This window comes from Mastigoproctus giganteus, chromosome 7 (genome assembly GCF_048544385.1).
Source record: "Mastigoproctus giganteus isolate SK-2022 chromosome 7, ASM4854438v1, whole genome shotgun sequence".
Taxonomy (NCBI): Eukaryota; Metazoa; Arthropoda; class Arachnida; order Uropygi; family Thelyphonidae; genus Mastigoproctus; species Mastigoproctus giganteus.
The window spans coordinates 97,802,145-97,823,898 of NC_143581.1; the positions used below are offsets into that span (position 1 = coordinate 97,802,145).

The window sequence follows — 21,754 nt, forward strand, 5'->3', positions numbered from 1 at the left end:
CATGTATTGTACACACTGATTACTATTGCTGGGACACCTACTGCATTAAACCTCTAGCTTTCAGTCATGGTGGGGGATGGCAATAGTCATCCATTGTATTTTAAACTGACACCCATATAAATGGTACATAACTTACAGGGTGGTGAGGATCTCAGTACTTGCTTAACTAATTTATAAATTCCATATGGTTCAAAGGCAGCTGGTGCAGTAATTAGTTTTCAAATTGGATTGGAGAACAACAGTCAACTATGTTACAATTCCAGTTTTGACCTCAGATTGTGGCTTTTATGTTCATTGTGTGCAATTTTCTTCTTCTGATCTCAATATAATTTCAGTTTTGGGGCATATGTTATTTTTCTCTCTTAATTTATTTGTGTGTAAGTAGATTTTTCCATGCCACGTTCTAAGAGTTAGAATGGGTGATTTTATTATAGATAAATGAATGTACAAATGAACCGAATTCTGAACAAGATAATGATATTTAAGACAATATATAGATAGAGATAGATAGAGATTTGTAGGTATTACTTAGTATCGGAAAGGGTATCAAATACACGTGTTTACCGTTCATAAACAGCCGCCATTGTTACGTGAAAATTAATCAGTAAATCTATTAATCTTGTCGAACTTCATTTGCCATTAAATTGTACTTTTAACTATACATATAACCACTTAGGTTACGGAACATATATAATTAGTAAAAATAAATAATTAATACATAACTTGATACAGAAGTTATATAAAGGGATTTCGTAGATAACACTCGTTACTGAAACGCGATACAGCATATCCGGAATTCGATAGCATTAGCTTTGTATAGTATAGTGCATAATATAATATTGTCAATAAATCAGTAGATCTATTAATCTTGTTAAACTTCATTGTCAATTAAATTGTTCTTTTAACTATATATATATAACGACTTAGAGTACAAACGTAACAAATAATTAATACATACTTGATACGGAAGTTATATAAAGGGAACTCGTAGATAACACTCGATACTGAAAAATAAATATAGCGTTATAACTGTGTTAAGATACAAGTTTAAGGTTTTAATTTTGTTCTGAAATTGTAGTTTTACTGACATTTAAATCGAAATCATGACTCTGACCAGAGCAGCAAAGCAAAAGGCTCAAGCTAATGGGAGTGCTGTGACTCAGGGGAGAACTGAGGGGGGCAGTTGCCCTCTGAATCACAGCCTTTTAAGATGCACTGTTTGCTTGATGTTTGCGGAGCAATCGGGTACGGGACATGATACTGCCATGGGGGATGTCTTTGTGTGTGCACGATGCAAGGAGTGCAAGGAAATTAGGCGACAACTCGGCGTTGTTATGGGCCTATATGAGACCTTGAAGGACAGGGTGGATGCCCTCGAAGGAAATACATTGAGGGGCCCATCAAGCTCTCAGCTGCCCACATCAACGCCAGAGCTTGCACTTGGTCATCTTGCAACACAGAGGCAGCCCCCAAGGCAGAATGCGCTGGTCCCACAGGAACTAGTAGTTGTTGGTGACTCTATTGTCAGGGAAACGGGGAACATGCTTTGTAAAAAGGATAGGTGGAACAGGACCAGGGTATGTCTGCCAGGGGCAAGGGTTGATGACGTTGTAGAGCAGATATCATCTTTTAAGGGCACAAAAGGTGATATAGTTGTACACGTTGGCACTAATGACATTAAGAGTAGGAGACCAGCGGAATTACTTAACAAGTACAGGTCACTGTTGAAAAAAAGCCGTGAAGTAGGGTTAAATTTGAAAGTGTCTGCAATTCTGCCCAGACACGATAGGAGGGAGTATATGATGAGAGCCTTGTCGATCAATTCGGCCCTGGAAAGATTGTGCAAGGCTCAAGGGGTAGAATTTTTTTCAGCCTGGAATGTACTTGTTAACAGGAGAGATTGCTTCTACAGGGATGGGATACACTTAAATAGAAAGGGTGCAAGAATATTTGCTGATGCTATCGAGGCAGTGTTAGGTGGGTCGGAAAACTGCTAGCTTGGGGGGGGGAGACAAAGACTAATGGATTAACAGTAGCCACTGGCAGAGGTGAAAGAGATTCTTGCACTGCTTCTATTGGAATGAGCAGAAGCCTGAAAAACAAGATGCAGGATATTTCAGAGACTGCTGGAAGTCATTGTGATACAAGTAAACACATGGGTTGTGTTAGGGTAGCTAAGAATAAAAACAAGTGCAGGTATACTTGCATGTACACCAATGCTAGGAGTTTAGTAAATAAATTTGATGAATTTGAGGTATTGCTCAAAACATCAAAGGCAGATATTGTTGGGATATCAGAGACGTGGTGTCACACAGATATAAGGAATGCAGAACTGGAATTTGGGGAGTACAATGTGTATAGAAAGGATAGACAGGACAGGAGGGGAGGAGGGGTTATGCTATTAGTTAAAAAACACATAAAATCCAAGGAAGTGAAGCCAGTCGACATTGATGGACAGTGCAGTGTCGAGTCAGTTTGGTGTGACATAAGCATAGGTAAATCAAAATTGAGAGTAGGAGTGTGCTATAGGCCTAATGACTCTGATGAGTATAATAAGATACTGTACAGGGAAATAGAATGGGCCAGTAAATCAGAGAGTCTTATAATGGGGGATTTTAATTTCCCAGATATTGACTGGAATTTGTGGGTTGGTCACTCACACACTAGCAGGGCTTTTGTGGATTTATTGGATGATTGTTTTCTACACCAGCATGTTCGGGAGGCAACTAGAGGGAGTAATACTCTTGATCTGATTATCAGTAGTGATTCTTCATGCATCAGGAATCTGCAGATAAAGGAACCACTGGGTGGCAGTGATCACAGTGTGCTGAAGTGGGATTTACTCAAGGAGGTAACTACCATCAGAGGCAAAGGGAAGGGTTTTTGCTTTCGTAAAGGTGACTATGATGGTCTGAGACAGTATTTAAATTCTATACAGTGGGACCAACTGATGATGTTACCAACAGCAAATTCAAAATGGGAATCATTCAAGGAACTAATCTTGGAAGCTACCAGGCTTTACATACCAACCAAGAAATATTGTTCAAGGTTCAGGCCTAAATGGTTGTCAGATGAACTAATGAGACATATGGAAGAGAAGAAAAATGCATGGGATACATACAAATTAATGGGTGACATGGAAGCCTATGATAGATATAAGTTGGTCTGTAACCAAGTCACAAAGGAGATTAGGCAGGCAAAGGCAGATTATGAGAAATCCTTGGCAAAGGACGCAAAGAAAAACAGAAAAGAGTTCTTTACCTATTTAAACTCAAGACGGAAAGGGATGAATCAGATTGGTCCACTGGATGTTGATGGTTCAACAGTTGAGGATCCTGCTCAGGTGGCTAACAATCTAAACGAGTATTTTGCATCTACATTCACACATGAGGAGTTATTCAGGAAGGGGAATGTCGTAGGTGAAGTAAACATTGGCAGTGAGCTAGATTATTTTCTAATAACTGAGGGGAAAGTGGAGGAGAAATTGCTGAGGATAAACATAAAAAAGGCACCAGGGGTGGATGGTATCTATCCAGTTATATTAAAGGAGGCAGCAAAGGAAGTAAGCAAACCCCTAGCCATAATTATGAGAGCTTCTTTGGACTCAGGGGAGGTACCCATGGACTGGAGATGTGCAAATGTAACCCCAATTCACAAAGGAGGATCAAAGGCTGACACAAGTAATTACAGACCTGTTAGTTTAACTTCGGTTCCAGGAAAATTAATGGAGGCACTGGTTAAAGAAGCACTGCAGGATCATCTGGACAAGAATTCAGTTATAGCTCAGACACAGCATGGTTTTGTTAAGGGCAGGTCTTGTCTGACCAATTTGATTGGATACTATGATGTAGTCACAAAAGAACTGGATGCAGGGAATAACTTTGATATTATATATTTGGATCTTAGAAAGGCTTTTGATACTGTTGCGCATTGAAGACTGCTGCACAAATTGGAGAAGTGTGGCATTGGAGGCAAATTGCTGCTATGGATAAAGGGATGGTTGAGTGGCAGAAGACAGAGAGTGGTAATCAATGGACACTGCTCAACGTGGACTAATGTTATTAGTGGAGTTCCTCAGGGTTCAGTGTTGGGTCCATTGTTGTTTTCTGTATTTATAAATGATATTGATGATGGTGTATCAGGCTTAATGTCCAAGTTTGCAGATGATACCAAGGTTGGCAGGGTTGTTAAGGACACTACTGATACTATGCTGCTGCAACAGGATCTGGAAAGGTTGAGCAGATGGGCTGAGAGGTGGCAAATGAAGTTTAACATTGACAAATGTAAAGTACTACATATGGGAAACAGTAACCCCAGATCAACGTATCAACTCTGTGGCACTACGCTGGCAGTGGTAGAGAATGAAAAGGACCTGGGGGTAATTGTGCAGGCAGATATGAAGTTCTCTGAGCAGTGCAGACGAGCTGCAAGAGTAGCTCATGGTGTCTTGTCAATGATATACAGGAATTTTTCTAGCAGGGATAAGGATGTGATTATTCCCTTGTATAAGGCATTGGTCAGGCCACACCTTGAGTACTGTATACAGGTCTGGAGGCCTCATTTCAAGAAGGATGTAGAGCTGCTCGAACGAGTACAGAGAAGGGCAACAAGATTAGTGAATGGAACAAAGGGTTGCTCTTACGAAGAAAGGCTTAAGTTTTGCAAATTACAGAGCCTGGAAACTAGGCATCGGCGAGGTGATCTGATAGAGGTGTATAAGGCTTTGAATGGCTTGAGCATGCTCAATGCCGATGGGATTCTTCCTCTTGCTCAGAATAATCACCTGAGAGGGCATAAATTCAAATTGAGGAAGGACGGATGTCGGATAGATGTGCGGAAATTTGCCTTTAGCCAGCGGGCAGTTGGTTTGTGGAATAGACTCCCATCGCTTGTTGTTGAAGTTGATAGCCTAAATAAATTTAAGGCTCAGCTGGACAGGTATTTCGAACGAACGGAGGGGTGAAATGGGATTAGTGTTTTTTTTTTTTTTTTTTTTTGGCTGATGCTGAATAAGCTTGCTTTCTTGCATCATATGCCTCTACTAATGCTAATGCTAATATATAGTGTAATGACCATGATTCTGCAATTAATCAGGAAACAGATGGGATAGTTGACTGAGAGGTTGGTAATGAAAGGCGAGAAGAAGCAACTTTATTTTATTGGTATGGTTGGATGCAGGACACAAAACATATTTCAGTTATGGGATAATTCCAGATTCTAAGGCATGCTATTTGACAATTGCTGAATCAAACTGTTTATCTTTAATGATTAAGATGGTTTTGGTTTTTTTTTTTTTTTTAGGAGCATTAGCAACTAAGGCCATATTGCTCCGGGAATATGCGGTGGTCATTCCCTTGACCTTTCCGCATCCTCCGTATTTGGTGGTGACGGGCTCGAATCCCGGTCTAATCAAGAAGCGTGTGCTACGCACTGCTGCTCCTTCCCACCTGGCTACGGAGGCGCCTCAAAGATTAAGAGACCCTTTCTCTTTTAAACATTTGAATTTTTTGTAAACCTTTACTTTCATAAATATGACCTATAATGATAACAGCATCAGAACAAAAATTAGCTTCTTTTAAAACTGAGTCTCCCTTTTTTGTTTCATCTATGTGTTCTGTTTCTCCATTTTCACTCCAATAAAATATAAAGCGATTATTATTTAAAAAGAAATATTTCTTCAAAATAATAAAATAATATTTTAACACTTTGTTAAGTGCGCACAGAACATATAAGGCGCCTCCGTAGCCAGGTGGCAGGCGCAGCACACGCTTCTTGATTAGACTGGGGTTCGAGCCCATGACCACCAAAATATGGAGGATGCGGAAAGGTTAGGGAATGACCACCGCATATTCTCAGAGCAATATGGACTTAGTTGCTAATGCTCCTAAAAACCAAATAACAAACAAACAAACAGAATATATATTTTTAAGTATTTTATCAATATTGAACATCAAATGATTCCACGATGAACATTTTAACAGTAATATTTATTGCTTTTATTACCACGAACTTTAAAAACTGTTTATAGGGTGTGAATATATCAAGCACTAAGGGTTTGTCGAAAAAATATCCACAGAAAAAAGGTCAAATGTTCGGACCTTTTTTCCATGGAAAAGATTATAGAATTCTTTTCCTGGATGGATCACAGGGAATTACCATGCAGCTATGTGTTACCATCAAAACATGAGACAGTCACTCCTCTCTCTGTCCTGCTTCCTACTAAGATTTGTGTGCAACAATAAGCAGCATCCATGATCTACAAGAATCAGTAATCCTTCTAAAATCAGAGTTACTAAGAGAGATCTCATTGATTCTTGATTTTTAAACACCGATATTATATAGTAATGTTTATTATGTACTTGTACATAGTAAAAAACAGATGAAGGAACTGAAAAATGAAAAAAATATTTTATAAGACATTTCTTATTATAATATGTTACACTATTTTTTAGTTGTACTAATAAAGCAGTGGTGTCCAACCTTTTTCTGTATGGGGGACGTATTCAAAGTTATATTTGATTCGTGGGCCACACAGAGATTCAAGAAAAAAATTGTATCACATTTTCTGTATCTTGTTACTCATAAAAGGAACTTTCTATTTTCATGTTACCGTTTTTGCTTTTCAAGCTATATATAAAAAAATGCAAATTCCCAGCACTTTTACATGCAACAAATCTAAGTCAGTAATTATTTTTTAGATTTTATTAAAATTATAAAAATATTACTTTCTTTCTTTTTTTTTTTTTTTTTTTTGTTTCTCTTTGAAATACTGAACTTCACTTTTGTTTTAAAAAAATACTTTACTTTTGCTTTTAAATGCTCATTTTACAAAATTTACAACCTGAAGGTGAATAAATAAAATAATGATAAACCTAAAATTGAAATATTTGAAAATTTATTAAGTACAATAAACAGTAACATTTAATGATATGATTGAGGCTGGATATTTTTAAATAACTTCAAAATTTGGTTGCAATTTTGTGATGCCAATCTCAATACATAATGAAGATTATGTCCTGATGGTAATTCTCAATGGAGCTCCAGGTCCTGATGGCATTTCTCCACTTGTTCTCAAAATCAGCACTCCTGAACTTACTCCTGTTCTATGCCAACTTTATTCACTTTCTTATTCCAAAGGTGTTTTTCCTTCTGCTTGGAAATTTGCTCATATCCAGCCAGTCCCTAAAAAGGGTGACAAATCCCTCCTATCCAATTACTTCTCTTTCTAAAGTAATGAAGAAATCACTTAACCGTCAACTCAAACTATCTAGAAACCTTCCATCTGATCAATGATCACCAGTATGGATTCCGTCAGTGTCGATCCACAGGTGATATTCTGGCCTATGTTAACAATTTATGGGCAAATTCAATGGAAAAGTTCAGTGAAACACAAGCAGTGGCTCTTGACATCTCAAAGGCTTTCGATCGTGTTTGGCATAAATATCTTCTAAATAAGCTTCCATCTTATGTAATTGGTTATCCAGTTTTCTCTCTGGCCGCTCACTGTTTGAGGAAACGGGACTCAGTCGGAAGCGTGCAAAATTATGGCCTTTGGGAAGATGTGGATAAAGTTGATTCAAGAACAAAACATGCCAATATCAGGGCTATTAATAAAAGAAATGCTATGGAGTACGCATCTTTTCTAAAGCACAAAACATTCCAAGCCAGTTCTGGTTGGCTGGACAGATTTAAAGAGTGTCATGGTTTATTGTTATTTCAGATGAAAGTGAAGCTGCAATCAAAGAAAACTATACCCATTGAAAAGAAACAGTTTTGAAAAAAAATTATGGAGGACTAAGAGTCCAAAGACATTCAACTTTGATGAAACACGTCTATTTTTTAAATGTTTGCCGAACAAGCACCGACTTTTAAAGGTGATAAATGTTTAGATGGTAAAAATAGTAAGGAGAGGATTACACTCTTGGTTGCAAATATGCCTGGTAATGAAAACCTGAAGCTTTTAGTAATAGGCAAAAGTAAATAACCCCGATGTTTCAAAGGAGTAAAATCATTATAGTTGGACTACAACAGCAACAAAAAACCTTGAATGACAAGAGAAATTTCTGAGCTGTAAATTTTAAATTTTGATAGAAAGATGACAAAAGAAAACAGAAAAATCGCATTGATTGTTGACAACTTCCCTGCCCACCTTCACTTGGTAATTTCGAAACTTACAAGTGTGAAGCTTGTTTTCTTCTTTCTGAATATTTCGTCTTAACTACAGCCAATGGTCCAAGGCATTATCAAGAATTTGAAAATGTACTACCGAAGGCACATACTGAAAAAAAATTATACTGAGAATAGAAACCAACCAACCTTTAGATTCTGTTATGGATTTGTGGATGTGCATATCAGAGTTGGCGATAGTGTGGAGTCAAGGTGTGAAGGAAACAATGATTAAGAATTGTTTTGCAAAAGCAGGTTTTTGCTAAAATGCTAATTAACAGAGATGAGTGGGATGAACTACTAGAAGACATTGAGCAATCTTAGGAAGAGTTCCAAGTGAGGTTTGATCAGTGGAGAAAAAATTCTTCACAAATTTTTAGGAGTTGATAATGATGGCATAGTAGCTGAATATCTGAGTGACACCAACATTTTGGGGCATATTTAAAGAACTAGTGACAATATCGACGATGAGTTGGATGAAGATGAGGGCAATATAACTAAATATATAATTAAATATCTAAAAAATAACTAAATATTTTACGACATAATTCTTAAAAGTGTACTAATAAATTGTGGGCATCATGTAAGTAGTCATTTCTTAATACGTATGTATTAATAAATTGTTTTAAAATGTTAGAAAATTTATTCATTCCCTATATATCATTTACTATATTTCTGAATTTACAGTATTTTTCATTGTTGAAAAGGTCATATTTATAACGAAATTTCTGTATAACATTTTTTCAAGAGAATGATCAATTTTGTTATATAGAGGTCCGACTGTATTTATGAAGATATTAAGGATAAGTACGGTGAACCCCAAGCCAAGTCCGTGGCAAGCAAAGGGTGGTTAGAAATAGGTTCAAGCATCACGCAGGTTTCCAAAACATTAAAGTATGCGGTGAAGTCGCCATGTCAATTCTGCAGCTGTGGAGAAATTTTGTGATGTGTTGGGAAAAAACCCATCTAAATCTCAACAGTCCTCACCTTCTGCAGTGGCATGTTTATCAGCTGGAGAGTTAATTCTGGCAGTGATGCTCGAAAGGTAAAACTTGCTGACGCTATGCCTGTCTCCTCTCTCTTTTTTAATTTTATAATTTTGAAATTTTTGTAATTTTTCCTGTGCATGAGATAAAAAAAAATTTAATAAATAATTCTATTTTACATGTTTGTTGAACATTTCTTTTTTGCTTCAATCAAATTTGCGAGTGCTGCATAAGCATTTAGGGAAATTCCGACTTATGTAGAGTTCCGTGGATGCAACCCTTACGTAAGTCGGGGAGTGGCTGTATTTCTTCAAAATATACAGTATGTTGAAAACTAATATCATCACATTTTGTTAGCCACATACTTGTATTTTACAAATATTCTAACAATAATATTCTGTTTATTTATAGAATAATCATCATTGATACAAATATTCAATATGGTATAAGTTCCTAGGAGAAAAGTTGCCTTTTCTCCCAGGAACTTAGAACCTATTTACAGAGTTTCTGAAAATATCAACCACTTAGGGATCACAGAAGAAAAGATCCACCATTTGGCTCTTTTTCTGATTATGGAATCTTCGTGTTGCTGTGGTCATACCTATGGGTCAATATGTTAAGCATTTTCTTCCACTGTGGTATACCCCTAAATTAATTAAGCATACTGTTATTCTTAATTATTGGTTTTAAATCATTATAGAAAGACCAATATTTATGCTTTTGTGCAGACCTTTATATTAATAGCTGTCAATTACACAAGAATGATTAAAGCACTGTTTTTGGCTTTATACATATCTCATTCATTTTTCTGATCTCGCTTTTCAGCACAGAGCTCACATATGCTAAGGGCATCCCCATATCCAGATGATTTAATTTTTGCATATACACTGTGCTGCCACTTTATTAGGTACACCTACTTAGTAGTGTGTTGAGCTTCATTTAGCCTTAAAAACAGCCTGAATTCATCTAGGCATGAATTGAACAAGATGCTGAAAACGTTGTAGGAATGAAGTACCATGTAGACATGAGTGTGTCACGCAGTTCCTTGAGATTCGACGGAGGTGTAGGCCTGCAGCGAACAGCCCTCTCCAGCTCATCTCAAAGATGTTCAATAGGATTGAGATCTGCAGACTGAACGGGCCACTGCACAAAGCCTGAATCACTATTCGATAGTGATTCGGGCTTTGTGCACCGGCACATTATCCTGCTGGAAGTAATCATCTGACTGAGGATAAACTGTCAACATGAACGGATGCACTTGGTCAGCAACAATGTTTAGGTACAATGTGGCATTCAGACATGAATCTATGGGTATCAATGGACCCAACGTGTGCCAAGAAAACATTCCCCACACTATAACACTGCCCCCACCACCTTGCACATTAGTCGTCAGACATGATGGGTCCATGGATTCATGTTGTTTTTGCCAAATTCTGAGCCTTCATCATCATGGTGCACCAGGAACTGACTTGTCAGACCAAGCAACTGTTTTCCAATCCTCAATAGTCCAGTGCTGGTGTTGCTGTGCCCACAAGAGGCATGCTCTCTTGTTCTTCATTGATAACAAAGGTATGCGATGTGGCTGTCAGCTGTTGTAGTCCATTTGCGACAAAGTGCAACTGGTGGTCCATTTCAATATTTTGTTCTGAGCACCAAGGTTGTGTTCTGATGTGATATGTAACACTGTGGCCCGTCTGTTTGATTGCACAATTCTAGCCATTCTCCTCTGACCTCACTCTCATCAACAAGCGATTTTCTTCCACAGGAGTGCCGTTGAGAGGATGTTTTCTGTTCACTGCACCATTCTAGATACACCCTTGAAACTGTGGTGTGTGAAAATTTCAAGAGAACTGCCGTTTCAGAGATGCTTTGTCCAGCACGCCTTGCACCTACTACCATGCCACGTTCAAAGTCCGTTAGATCACTCCTGTTCTCCATTCTTGCTACGGTTTGTACGCTTAACTGATACTAGAAAGGTTGTTCTGCTGTATTTATATCCACAACTGTAGTCATGTGAGTTTGCAACGTTGTGGGGCAAACCATTTGTGTGCAGGGGTGTACCTAATAAAGTAGCAGCACAGTGTATACTACTATAGTTCAATTATATAATTTAAACTCTCCCAAACAAAACCATATAGGTACACTGAAAAGAATCTGTCACTATAACTTTCAATTTTACTCCAAAACATTAGTTAAATAAAAATCGCCAATTAAAATGAAGAAAATTATTAGCATTAGCATTAGTAGAGGCATTTGATGCAATAAAGCAAGCTTATGCAGCATCAGCCAAAAAAAAAAAAAAAAAAAAACCCACTTCCACTTCACCCCTCTGTTCGTTCAAAATACCTGTCCAGCTGAGCCTTAAACTTATTTAGGCTATCAACCTCCACTACAAGGGATGGAAGTCTGTTCCACCAACCAACCACCCGCTGGCTAAAGGCAAATTTCCGCACGTCTATCCTACATCTGTCTTTCCTCAATTTGAATTTATGCCCTCTCAGGTGATTATTCTGAGCTAGAGGAAGAATCCCATCAGCATTGAGCATGTTCAAACCATTCAAGGCTTTATACACCTCTATCAGATCACTTCGCTGGTGCCTAGTCTCCAAACACTGTAATTTGCAAAACTTAAGCCGGCACCGACACCCCTTTGTTCCATTCACTAATCTTGTTGCCCTTCTCTGTACTCGTTCCAGCAGCTCTACATCCTTCTTGAAATGAGGCCTCCAGACCTGTATACAGTACTCTAGGTGTGACCTGACCATTGCCTTATACAAGGGAATAATCACCTCCTTATCCCTGCTGGAAAAATTCCTGTATATCATTGACAATACTCCATGAGCTACTCTTGCAGCCCGTGAATAAATAAACTGCTCAGAGAACTTCATATCTGCCTGCACAACCACCCCCAAGTCCCTTTCATTCTCTACCACTGTCAGTGTAGTACCACAGAGTTGATACGTTGCTCTGGGGTTGCTGTTTCCCATGTGTAGTACTTTACATTTGTCAATGTTAAACTTCATTTGCCACCTCTCAGCCCATCTGCTCAACCTTTCCAGATCCTGTTGCAGCAGCATAGTGTCAGTAGTGTCCTTGACAACCCTGTCAACCTTTGTATCGTCTGCAAACTTGGACATTAAGCTTGATATACCATCATCAATATCATTTATAAATACAGAAAACAATAATGGACCCAACACTGAGCCCTGAGGGACTCCACTAATAACATTAGTCCACGATGAGCAGTGTCCATTGATTACCACTCTCTGTCTTCTCCCCCTCAACCACCCCTTTATCCATAGCAGCAATTTGCCTCCAATGTCACACTGCTCCAATTTGTGTAGCAGTCTTCCATGTGCAACAGTATCAAAAGCCTTTCTAAGATCCAAGTATATAATATCAAAGCTATTCCCTGCATCCAGTTCTTTTGTGACTGCATCATAGTATCCAATCAAATTGGTCAGGCAAGACTTCCCCTTAACAAAACCATGCTGTGTCCGAGCTATAACTGAAGTCTTGTCTAAATGATCCTGCAGTGCTTCTTTAACCAGTGCCTCCATTAATTTTCCTGGAACAGAAGTTAAGCTCACAGGTCTATAATTACTTGTGTCAGCCTTTGATCCTCCTTTGTGAATTGGGGTCACATTTGCACATTTCCAGTCTATGGGTACCTCCCCTGAGTCCAAGGAAGCTCTCATAATTATGGCTAAGGGTTTGCTTACTTCCTTTGCTGCCTCCTTTAATATAACTGGATAGATCCCATCCACCCCGGGTGCCTTTCTTGTGTTTATCTTCAACAGTTTCTCCTCCACTTTACTCTTAGTTATTTCAAGATTCTGTAGCTTACTGCCAGAGTTGAATACACCTCTGGCATTCCCCTCGCTGAATAACTCCTCATGTGTGAATGTCGATGCAAAATATTCATTTAGTTTGTTAGCTACCTGAGCAGGATCATCAACAGTTGACCCATCGATATCAAGTGGACCAATCTGATTCATCCCCTTCCTTCTAGAGTTTACACAAGTAAAGAACTCTTTGCTGTTTTTCTTTGCATCCCTTGCCAAGGATTTCTCGTAATCTGCCTTCGCCTGCCTAATCTCCTTTGTAACTTGGTTGCATATCAACTTGTATCTATCATAGGCTTCTGTGTCATGTGTTAATTTGTAAGAATCCCATGCATTTTTCTTCTCTGCCATATGCCTCATTAGTTCATCTGACATCCATTTTGGCCTAAACCTTGAACAATATTTCTTAGTTGGTATGTAAAGCCTAGTAGCTTCCAAGATAAGTTCTTTGAATGCTTCCCATTTTGAATTTGCTGTTGGTAACATCATCAGTTGGTCCCACTGTATAGAATTTAAATACTGTCTCAGACCATCGTAGTCGCCTTTACGAAAGCAAAAACCCTTCCCTTTACCCCTGATGGTAGGTACCTCTTTGAGTAAATCCCACTTCAGCACACTGTGATCACTGCCACCTAGTGGTTCATTTATCTGCAGATTCTTAATGCATGAAGAATCACTGCTGATAATCAAATTAAGAGTATTACTCCCTCTAGTTGACTCCCGAACATGCTGATGTACAAAACAATCATCCAATAAATCCACAAAAGCCCTGCTAGTGTGTGAGTGACCAGCCCCCAAATTCCAGTCAATATCTGGGAAATTAAAATCTCCCATTATAAGACTCTCTGATTTACTGGCCTACTCTATTTCCCTGTACAGTTTCTTATTATACTCATCAGAGTCATTAGGCCTATAGCACACTCCTACTCTCAATTTTGATCTCCCAATGCTTATGTCACACCAAACTGACTCAACACTGCACTGTCCAGCGATGTCGACTGGCTTCACTTCCTTGGTTTTTATGTGTTTCTTAACTAATAGCATAACCCCTCCCCCCTTCCTATCCTGTCTATTCTTTCTGTAGACGTACTCCCCAAATTGCAGTTCTGCATCCCTTATATCTGTGTGACACCACGTCTCTGATATCCCAACAATATCTGCCTTTGATGTTTTGAGCAATACCTCAAATTCATCAAATTTATTTACTAAACTCCTAGCATTGGTGTACACGCAAGTATACCTGCACCTGTTTCTATTCTTAGCTACCCTAACACAACCCATGTGTTTACTTGTACCGCAATGGCTCCCAGCAGTCTCTGAAATATCATGCATCTTGTTTTTCAGGCTTCTGCTCATTCTAATAGAAGCAGTGCAAGAATCTCTTTCACCTCTGCCAGTGGCTACTGTCAATCTATTGGTCTTTGTCTCCCCCCAAGTATAATACTGGTTTTATTAGGCTGCCAAAAACTACTAGCAAGCATCAATGAGTTCCTTCATAAAGGCAAGTGATATTTATAACTGAAATGACCAGTTGCCCAAAAGACCTTTGCACTGAAAAGGTTAGATGTTATAAGCACATACTGTCAGAGCCACAATTGCTTACTAAAGTGTAAGCAATGAACTCCATCCTTCACCACCTTCTAAAGCAAGGAAAGCTTCAAATTACCACATTTATTTGTTTCTGGTTAAAATTGTCTCATTTATGGCCAATAGAGTTCAACTTTAGTTATATTGAAAAAAACATTCTCCATTTCTCTCACACATTTGAACATGTTTTGTACAGCGGCTGTTTCCATTGAACAAGAACTAATAAATCAATGGATTTTATACTCAAACCACAAAAAAAAAAAAAAGGAAAAAAATAATCAATTCTTTTAAACTCCAGTTTCTTTCCAAATTCGATTTTTATAAAAAAGATGATTAGATAAGTATATTTTTATTAAAATTTTAAGGTGCTAAGCAGTTCCTCTAAAAATACTATACTTCATCAAACAAAATAACAAAAGGCAAAATTTTCGAAACAGCTTCACGGTTTATTCACTTTGTTGATTTTTAAACAAGGAATTAGGGGTGGGGGGAGAATATGCTCCCCACAGTTCACTGTTTTAAAAAAAGCAAAAAAGTGCAATCCATTTCAAAATGCTCCATTTAATGGTAAATTTTTCCTGATTTTAAACAAATCCTAGAAAAGGGAGAGGGGAAAGTGATGAACAGAAAAACTGAAAAATTGAAACCCTTCACAGGAAGCAGCTGTTTTCAAAAATGTTCCACATCAGATTCATTCATACACCTTTCTGATTTATGAATAAGGGCATATATTTGTAAGATGGTCATCTAATTTCCAAAAGTCCTGCTTTCATCCTCAACAGCTTTACATACCATGAAACCAGGAAGATATATTTTAATTTGAATTCATATCATTTCCCTTCAGTACTTTCTCTTGTGATAAAAGTGTTTTCTTTCCTCGTAAGCAATTTATTTATCTGTGGTTTTTAGCACATTATGGCCCTTATATAACAACTAGTACCACATGGAGCTCTCGTTTACATATTTTTAGAGAACCTTTTCTAATGTTTGCCATATGCAGAGGCTCGCCAAGTACTTAATATGAATGAAATATGAGATAATGTAGAACAACAAAAGTAATTTCGTTTAAACATAATAAACCAAAAGAATAATAATTATTGAAAATGAAATGTAATTACAAGCTTAAGAAAAATTAATTTCCTACAGTAATACACTTGTCTGAACACTTCACAGCCACAGAATCCCTGGTGTAACTGCATCAGGCATTCCAGTGAATCCATTCCAGTCTAGATTCACATTCTGTTTTAGTCAATTAGATATTTTTAGTACATTTAAATACTGCCTTTGTGGATAGCACAGAGTTATAATCACTGATCTCCACACCACATGGAACTTTTATGAGTTTTTTTTTTTTTTTATATATTGTGGCTGAGTCACTAGGTCTTGGCCAATGGCAGTAGTGCTGCTGTAATTGTTGTTGTTTGTTTTTTTGGAGAAGTAATACTTTTATTTTCAGTTTTTCTTTCTGCCACTCCTTTTTCCCACCAGCTCCCCCCCCAATAGCTTTTCAAATAAGGCTGTGGGGGGGGGGAGAAGGAGATACTCTACTCTGTAGCTTTAGCATTGTAATTTATTTATACCAGTTAGCATTTTGAAACATTGCACTGCTTTGAACTGTTGAGCAGTAAACTCTTGAGCCCATAATCTCAAATGTGGAGGCAAGGCAAAAATATATATAAATTAAAATCTATATGGCTCCCTTCCTATACATTTTTTTTTGAGAACACAAAAATCAAAGTTGGGCCTTCATCTACACAAAAAGCCGGTAATTTTCAATGCAGAGTCCAAATGAAACAAGAAATCTTGGAAGCCCTCAGGTGAAAGCATATTAAAAAACTTGATTATTACAGAAATATTAATAAACACAGTTGCATCTATTTAATAGAAGAAAATCGTATTCTGGAATTTTTATTTCAATTTCATTTATAAATTAAAAAATTAAAATTTTTTTTAGTTATAAGCATTGGCATACTCCCGATAAAATTACTATTTCTATGAGTGAATTTAGAATACAACCCCCCCCCACATTTGAGCATTACCATTAATATCTGGACACTCCTCCACTGATAGTCACACCCTACCCAAGAACCAGATATCAAACAACTAAAAATATGCTCATAAGCCTTCAAGACAGTCGTCCACTTGGAAAGTAGATTGATGTCACAGAACATGTAAGCCCTCAGTGAGATGACTGGGACATGTCAGAGAAAGCAGACGTGCACAGGATGATGTAGATCCACATGCAGCCATCCACAAGCCACTAATCACTTCAGCTAATGGAGATGCCATCTGGTTTGGTATAAAGTCTATCATTCTTGGAATGTAGACCAATGGAAGTCTGTACTTTACTCATCAAGCCATGGTACATGGTCTACCATACCTGACAGTCATGCCTGGGTATGGAGGATGCCTAGAGAAAGCTTCCTGCTATACTGGATTGTACAGAAAGTTGGCAGATGCAGCATGATGGTCTGGGGCTGTTTTTCATGGATTGGCCTGGGACCACTGGTTGTTTTGGAACAATAATGTGCTACCTATGTTGTGACAGCAAATCAGGGAAGGCCCATACTCAGATCAGTGGGTATCAAAAGATATTTACAAAAAACTGGTGGAGGACTGTTCCATGGTGACTAGAGGCTGTCACAGAAGCTAAAGGTTTCAGAATGTGTTATTAGTTTTCCTGTAAATAAAGGTTATTTATAGATATGTAGCCGTAGAGATATTAATGGTGAGGTAGTGTGTATTAAATAAAGCATTTAGACTGATATACAATACTGGAAAGTGCGCAGGCTCCCTCAATGTTTATTTTCTCAGGATAATTTCTTTCCAACTCTACAGAGTCTATATATAGTGGTGGACTATACTATCAAAATTGCAGTGATTCATCTAACCAAAAAAGCTTCTATCCAAAAGGGAGCTTAAAATAAATTATGTAGCACTGTTGTGAAGGCTGGATACCCCTTTTATATCTCTGTGAGGCTCCAAAAATGCAAGTTTCTATCTCTGTATAAAAATTCAGTATTTTGAAAAGTTAATTTTCCCACATTTTAAATACAGTAATTTTTTTCCATTATTGCCCGAGTTCCCCCCTCTATATTGAAGGCTCAGTATTGTATTTACCACACCTTCCTAAGCACAGCCCAGCATACTGATAATGTCTGTATGTGCCCATTCAATTTTAAAGTGGCCTCATAACATTAAAATTGAATGGGCACATTTGTTCAAATTGTTCTTTGCACTTTCCACATTAATATTAGCAGTGACAAAATGATGCAAGGTAGCAAGCTTATACAGCATCAGCTAAATGAAACCTACCGACTTCATTCACCCATCCCTTCAAACAATTTGTCCAATCCTTTAAATTTATTTAAACTGACCACTTTCACAATGCCAGGTTGAACTCTGTTCTAACAATCACTCTATGGCTTAAAACAAATTTCTGCACACATCTTTCCAGCAACTATCCATTTCCAATTTAAATTTGTCCCCATATCTGTCATCTGAGAAAGAATAAGGATGTCAGCATTTTGTCAAATCATTAAAGGCCTTAAACACTTCTTTTGCCATTAGTTTCTAAAAGATGCCTAGTTTCCACACACTGCTGGAAATTCCAATATATTAAGAGCTTATACTAATGTGGGATAGCAAACCTTAAATTTTAAAAGTATTGTTATTTACTGAGACTAATTCTGGAAATTCCTAGCTCATCTAATTTGTGACTTCTGAGACATTTCTGCATGCTTTCCTTTAGTCTACTCTTATCAGATGAAGACAACTAAATTAGGTTTACATTGAAGGATTATAGGGTGCTCACCCACTGTATCAAACTTGAGCAGAATAACAAGACTAGGCCTTCCTGTGGTTTGTTTCTCCAAAAGTTTCCTTAAATGGACAAGTGGTTTCCACAACTTTCTCAATATTGTATTCTACTTGATTATCTGTATGTTTTTCTTTGGCTGTTAGCTCAGATATGGACCTCATTGTCAGATAACCTAAAACAAATGAACAGATTATTAGTATACAGTATATTCACAATTATCCAGGATGTTTAGAAAATAGATTTTCCTAGATAATCAAAACCAAGATATTCCCCAAAATGAGAGAAAAAAAACTTGTAAATGTGACAAAAGGGTAAATTTATTTACATACATATTCATAAAAGTATACTACACTTTACATCATTATTTCTATTAAACAGTTTATATGAATATAAACTATTTAACAGAAAGAACTGAAGGATTGATGAAATATGACTAGAGTTAATGGGCAGAATGCACAAGTAGTGATGAGGTTTCTGAGAAATTAAAGGGTCTTGTTTACATGAACATTATGAAAATGTTCTTTTTACCAATGTAATGGATTCCCAGTATTCCTTCTTGTCAGATAACTAAGTCATATAACAAGGTAGATCAGCCAATGTCTCTATGAAATGTCAGAGACCTGATTAATCCATCCCTGAATAATCGAGTGTCTACTGCACTAAATTTACATTTGTTTTATTTAAATGTTTCCATTATTAAGCCTGTAATGAGTTTCCTGTGTATTATACATCAAACTACATTAAATTTACTTTTTTTTTTTTTATTATATAAGTTTCTTATATGTGGAGGAAATTGTTCTGAATGATTAAAAGCAATCACCTATGCTTATAAAGGTACCTTTTATTTGTTATTGTTATGAAGTCTTTCTCAAAGAGCCTACATACTTTTTGTAATCTCTTCTGTTGCATGCTGGCAAGTTAACCTATCCAACAATGATCTGGCTTAACAAAAATTGGATTTTTAATGTGATGTAAAAAAATAAAATTTCATCCACATTAGCATCTAACTACAGTTTATTTTATATTTTGGCACTACTTTAACATTCAATTTGTACAAAATATCTATTTGTCGAAGGAATCAATCTATAAGAGTAAGCAAAATCAAATTTAGATATTTGTGATATATATATATATATATATATATATATAACTCATTTTATTATATTAGTAATTTACTGTATCACTCATGTCCTGCAAGAAATTGAGACAAGAAATCTGTAGGCTTAGGTTCTACAGTGTCTTTAAAATATGCCATCACATGAGACTTTTGCTTCCATATATTCATTGTTTCTACCAGTTCCATTTGACCCTGTATGAATAATTAAAAATAGGGCTTGTCATAAACAGTTATGGACAATACTAAATGAAAAACATGAGAATAAATGCAATGTAAATTGTAAATATATATAGTACAACTTTTAAATAAAATATTATTTGACACCGCCGAATGATTCATAACCATCTCATTTACAATCCCCCCCCCCCAAAAAACAAGAATTGCTTACTGAAATCAAATCAGATCTGGTCCCAATGAATACATAAAAAATATATTAACGTTATTTTGTCTTATTTACAACATATGATAAAACATCAAATGACATGCAAGTATTATATGCAGTTCACACATTCACGACAATCTACGAGGGGTTTCCGAAAAGTAAGGTAACACATTTTTTTCTCTTGGATAGGTTTAATAATACAAAGTTGAAATTATACACCAAGAAATAAGTGAACATGCACTACTTCTCCACAAAGTCTCCAGTTTTATTGATGCACTTGTCCCAATGATGGATCAGTTTATCAATACCAGTACTGAAGAAGTCTGTGCCACACACAGTAACCAACATCGCACCCCCTGATGAACTTCCTCATCCATGGTGAAATGTTTTCCTGAAAGGTGGTTTTTCAGAGGGCCGAACAAATGGAAGTGTGAACTGTAGGGGGGAGATGTGACAGAGTTTCCCAACAATTACAGCACAACCACCCATGAGTGGTGTGGGCAGTGTGTGGAGTTGCATTGTCGTGCAATAAAATCACGCCGCTTGTCAGAAGTCCTGGTCATTTGCGTTGAATGTTGCTTTTCAGTTTTTCCAACATTGCACAGTAAAGCTGTTTGTTTGTTTGTTATTTGGTTTTTAGGAGCATTAGCAACTAAGGCCATATTGCTCCGGGATATGCAGTGGTCATTCCCTGACCTTTCTGCATCCTCCATATTTGGTGGTGACGGGCTCGAGTAAAGCCGTGCATTGATTATTCTTCCCTTCGGCAAGAAATGCACCAACAGAATGCCTTGGCAATCCCAGAACACTGTGGCCATGACTTTTCGGACGCTGGGAACAGTTTTGAATTTTTTGCACACAGGAGACTGTGGATGTTTCCAGGTCATAGAGTCTTGTTTGCTCTCCAGAGTAAAGTGATGAACCCACGTTTCGTCTGCTGTGAGCGAGAAAATCCTCTCCTTCGTCGCTGTATCGCAACAGGTTCTCCAGACACATCCCCATGCATTTTACTTTGTCCTCCTCTGACAATTGTCAGGGCACCCAGCAGCAGCACACCTTTCGAAAGCCAAGGATATCGTGAATAGTCGACTTACTCAAATTCACTATTTGTACAATTTCACTTGCCTGTTTTCTTTCTTGCTCAATGAAAGCCTGCCCACCTGATGTCGATCTTCAATGTCAATGCGGCCTGCTTTAAATTCATTGCACCAAAAACACAGCTGTTTCTTTGTCATCTTTGTCAAGCTGTTTCTTTTCTCCATACACAGCAACCAGTTCACGGTGAATGTCACTTGGTGAAGACCCTTTTGCTTGCAAAAAGCAAATAACTTCACGAACACCTGTTTTGGACCACACTTGTATGGTAGCCGCCATTTTGCAATTGGAATCTACTCTGAGATGACAGTATCACAACACTGCCCGCACTGGCGGTCGTTTTAAACGTTATTAACAGGCCTGTCTATCCACCACATTTCATCTCATTCCCTTTCACCATTATTAAGAAAAAAAATGTGTTACCTTACTTTTCGGAAACCAGTTGTAATTTTAAAATCATATGTGATAATGCCCTTGCTGTCTGCAGAGTGGTTAAGTATAGGGTAGCCAGACTTTCAGGGATGAAAACAAAAACAAAATGAATTCTAAAGATTAAAAAAGTCAAGAAAAATACACACTCAAAATGGAAAATCAGAACATTTCCAGGACCTAAGTAAATCTAGGGTACCCTAATTTTAGCAATGCTAATATCATGTAAATGCAAAAATATTTCACGAAAGAGTACACACAGTTTTAAGTAAAATTATAAATCATTTGATTATATCAAAACAAAAATCCAGGTACAATTAACACATT

General features: G+C 37.3%; 1 protein-coding gene across 2 annotated transcripts in view; it reads right to left on the reverse strand.

The window, feature by feature from the left end:
* Positions 1-21,754, reverse strand: part of ND-B14 (NADH dehydrogenase (ubiquinone) B14 subunit) — an 82,934-nt gene that overhangs the window by 5,971 nt on the left and 55,209 nt on the right. The window contains exon 3 of one of the 2 annotated variants that reach the window (XM_090377041.1): positions 19,581-19,713. In XM_090377041.1, the coding sequence (XP_090233167.1) occupies positions 19,585-19,713 (129 nt within the window). In that variant the 3' untranslated portion in view covers positions 19,581-19,584. Of the gene's footprint in view, positions 1-19,400; positions 19,714-21,754 lie in introns of those variants that run through there. The other variant, XM_090377040.1, reaches the window with a different exon arrangement.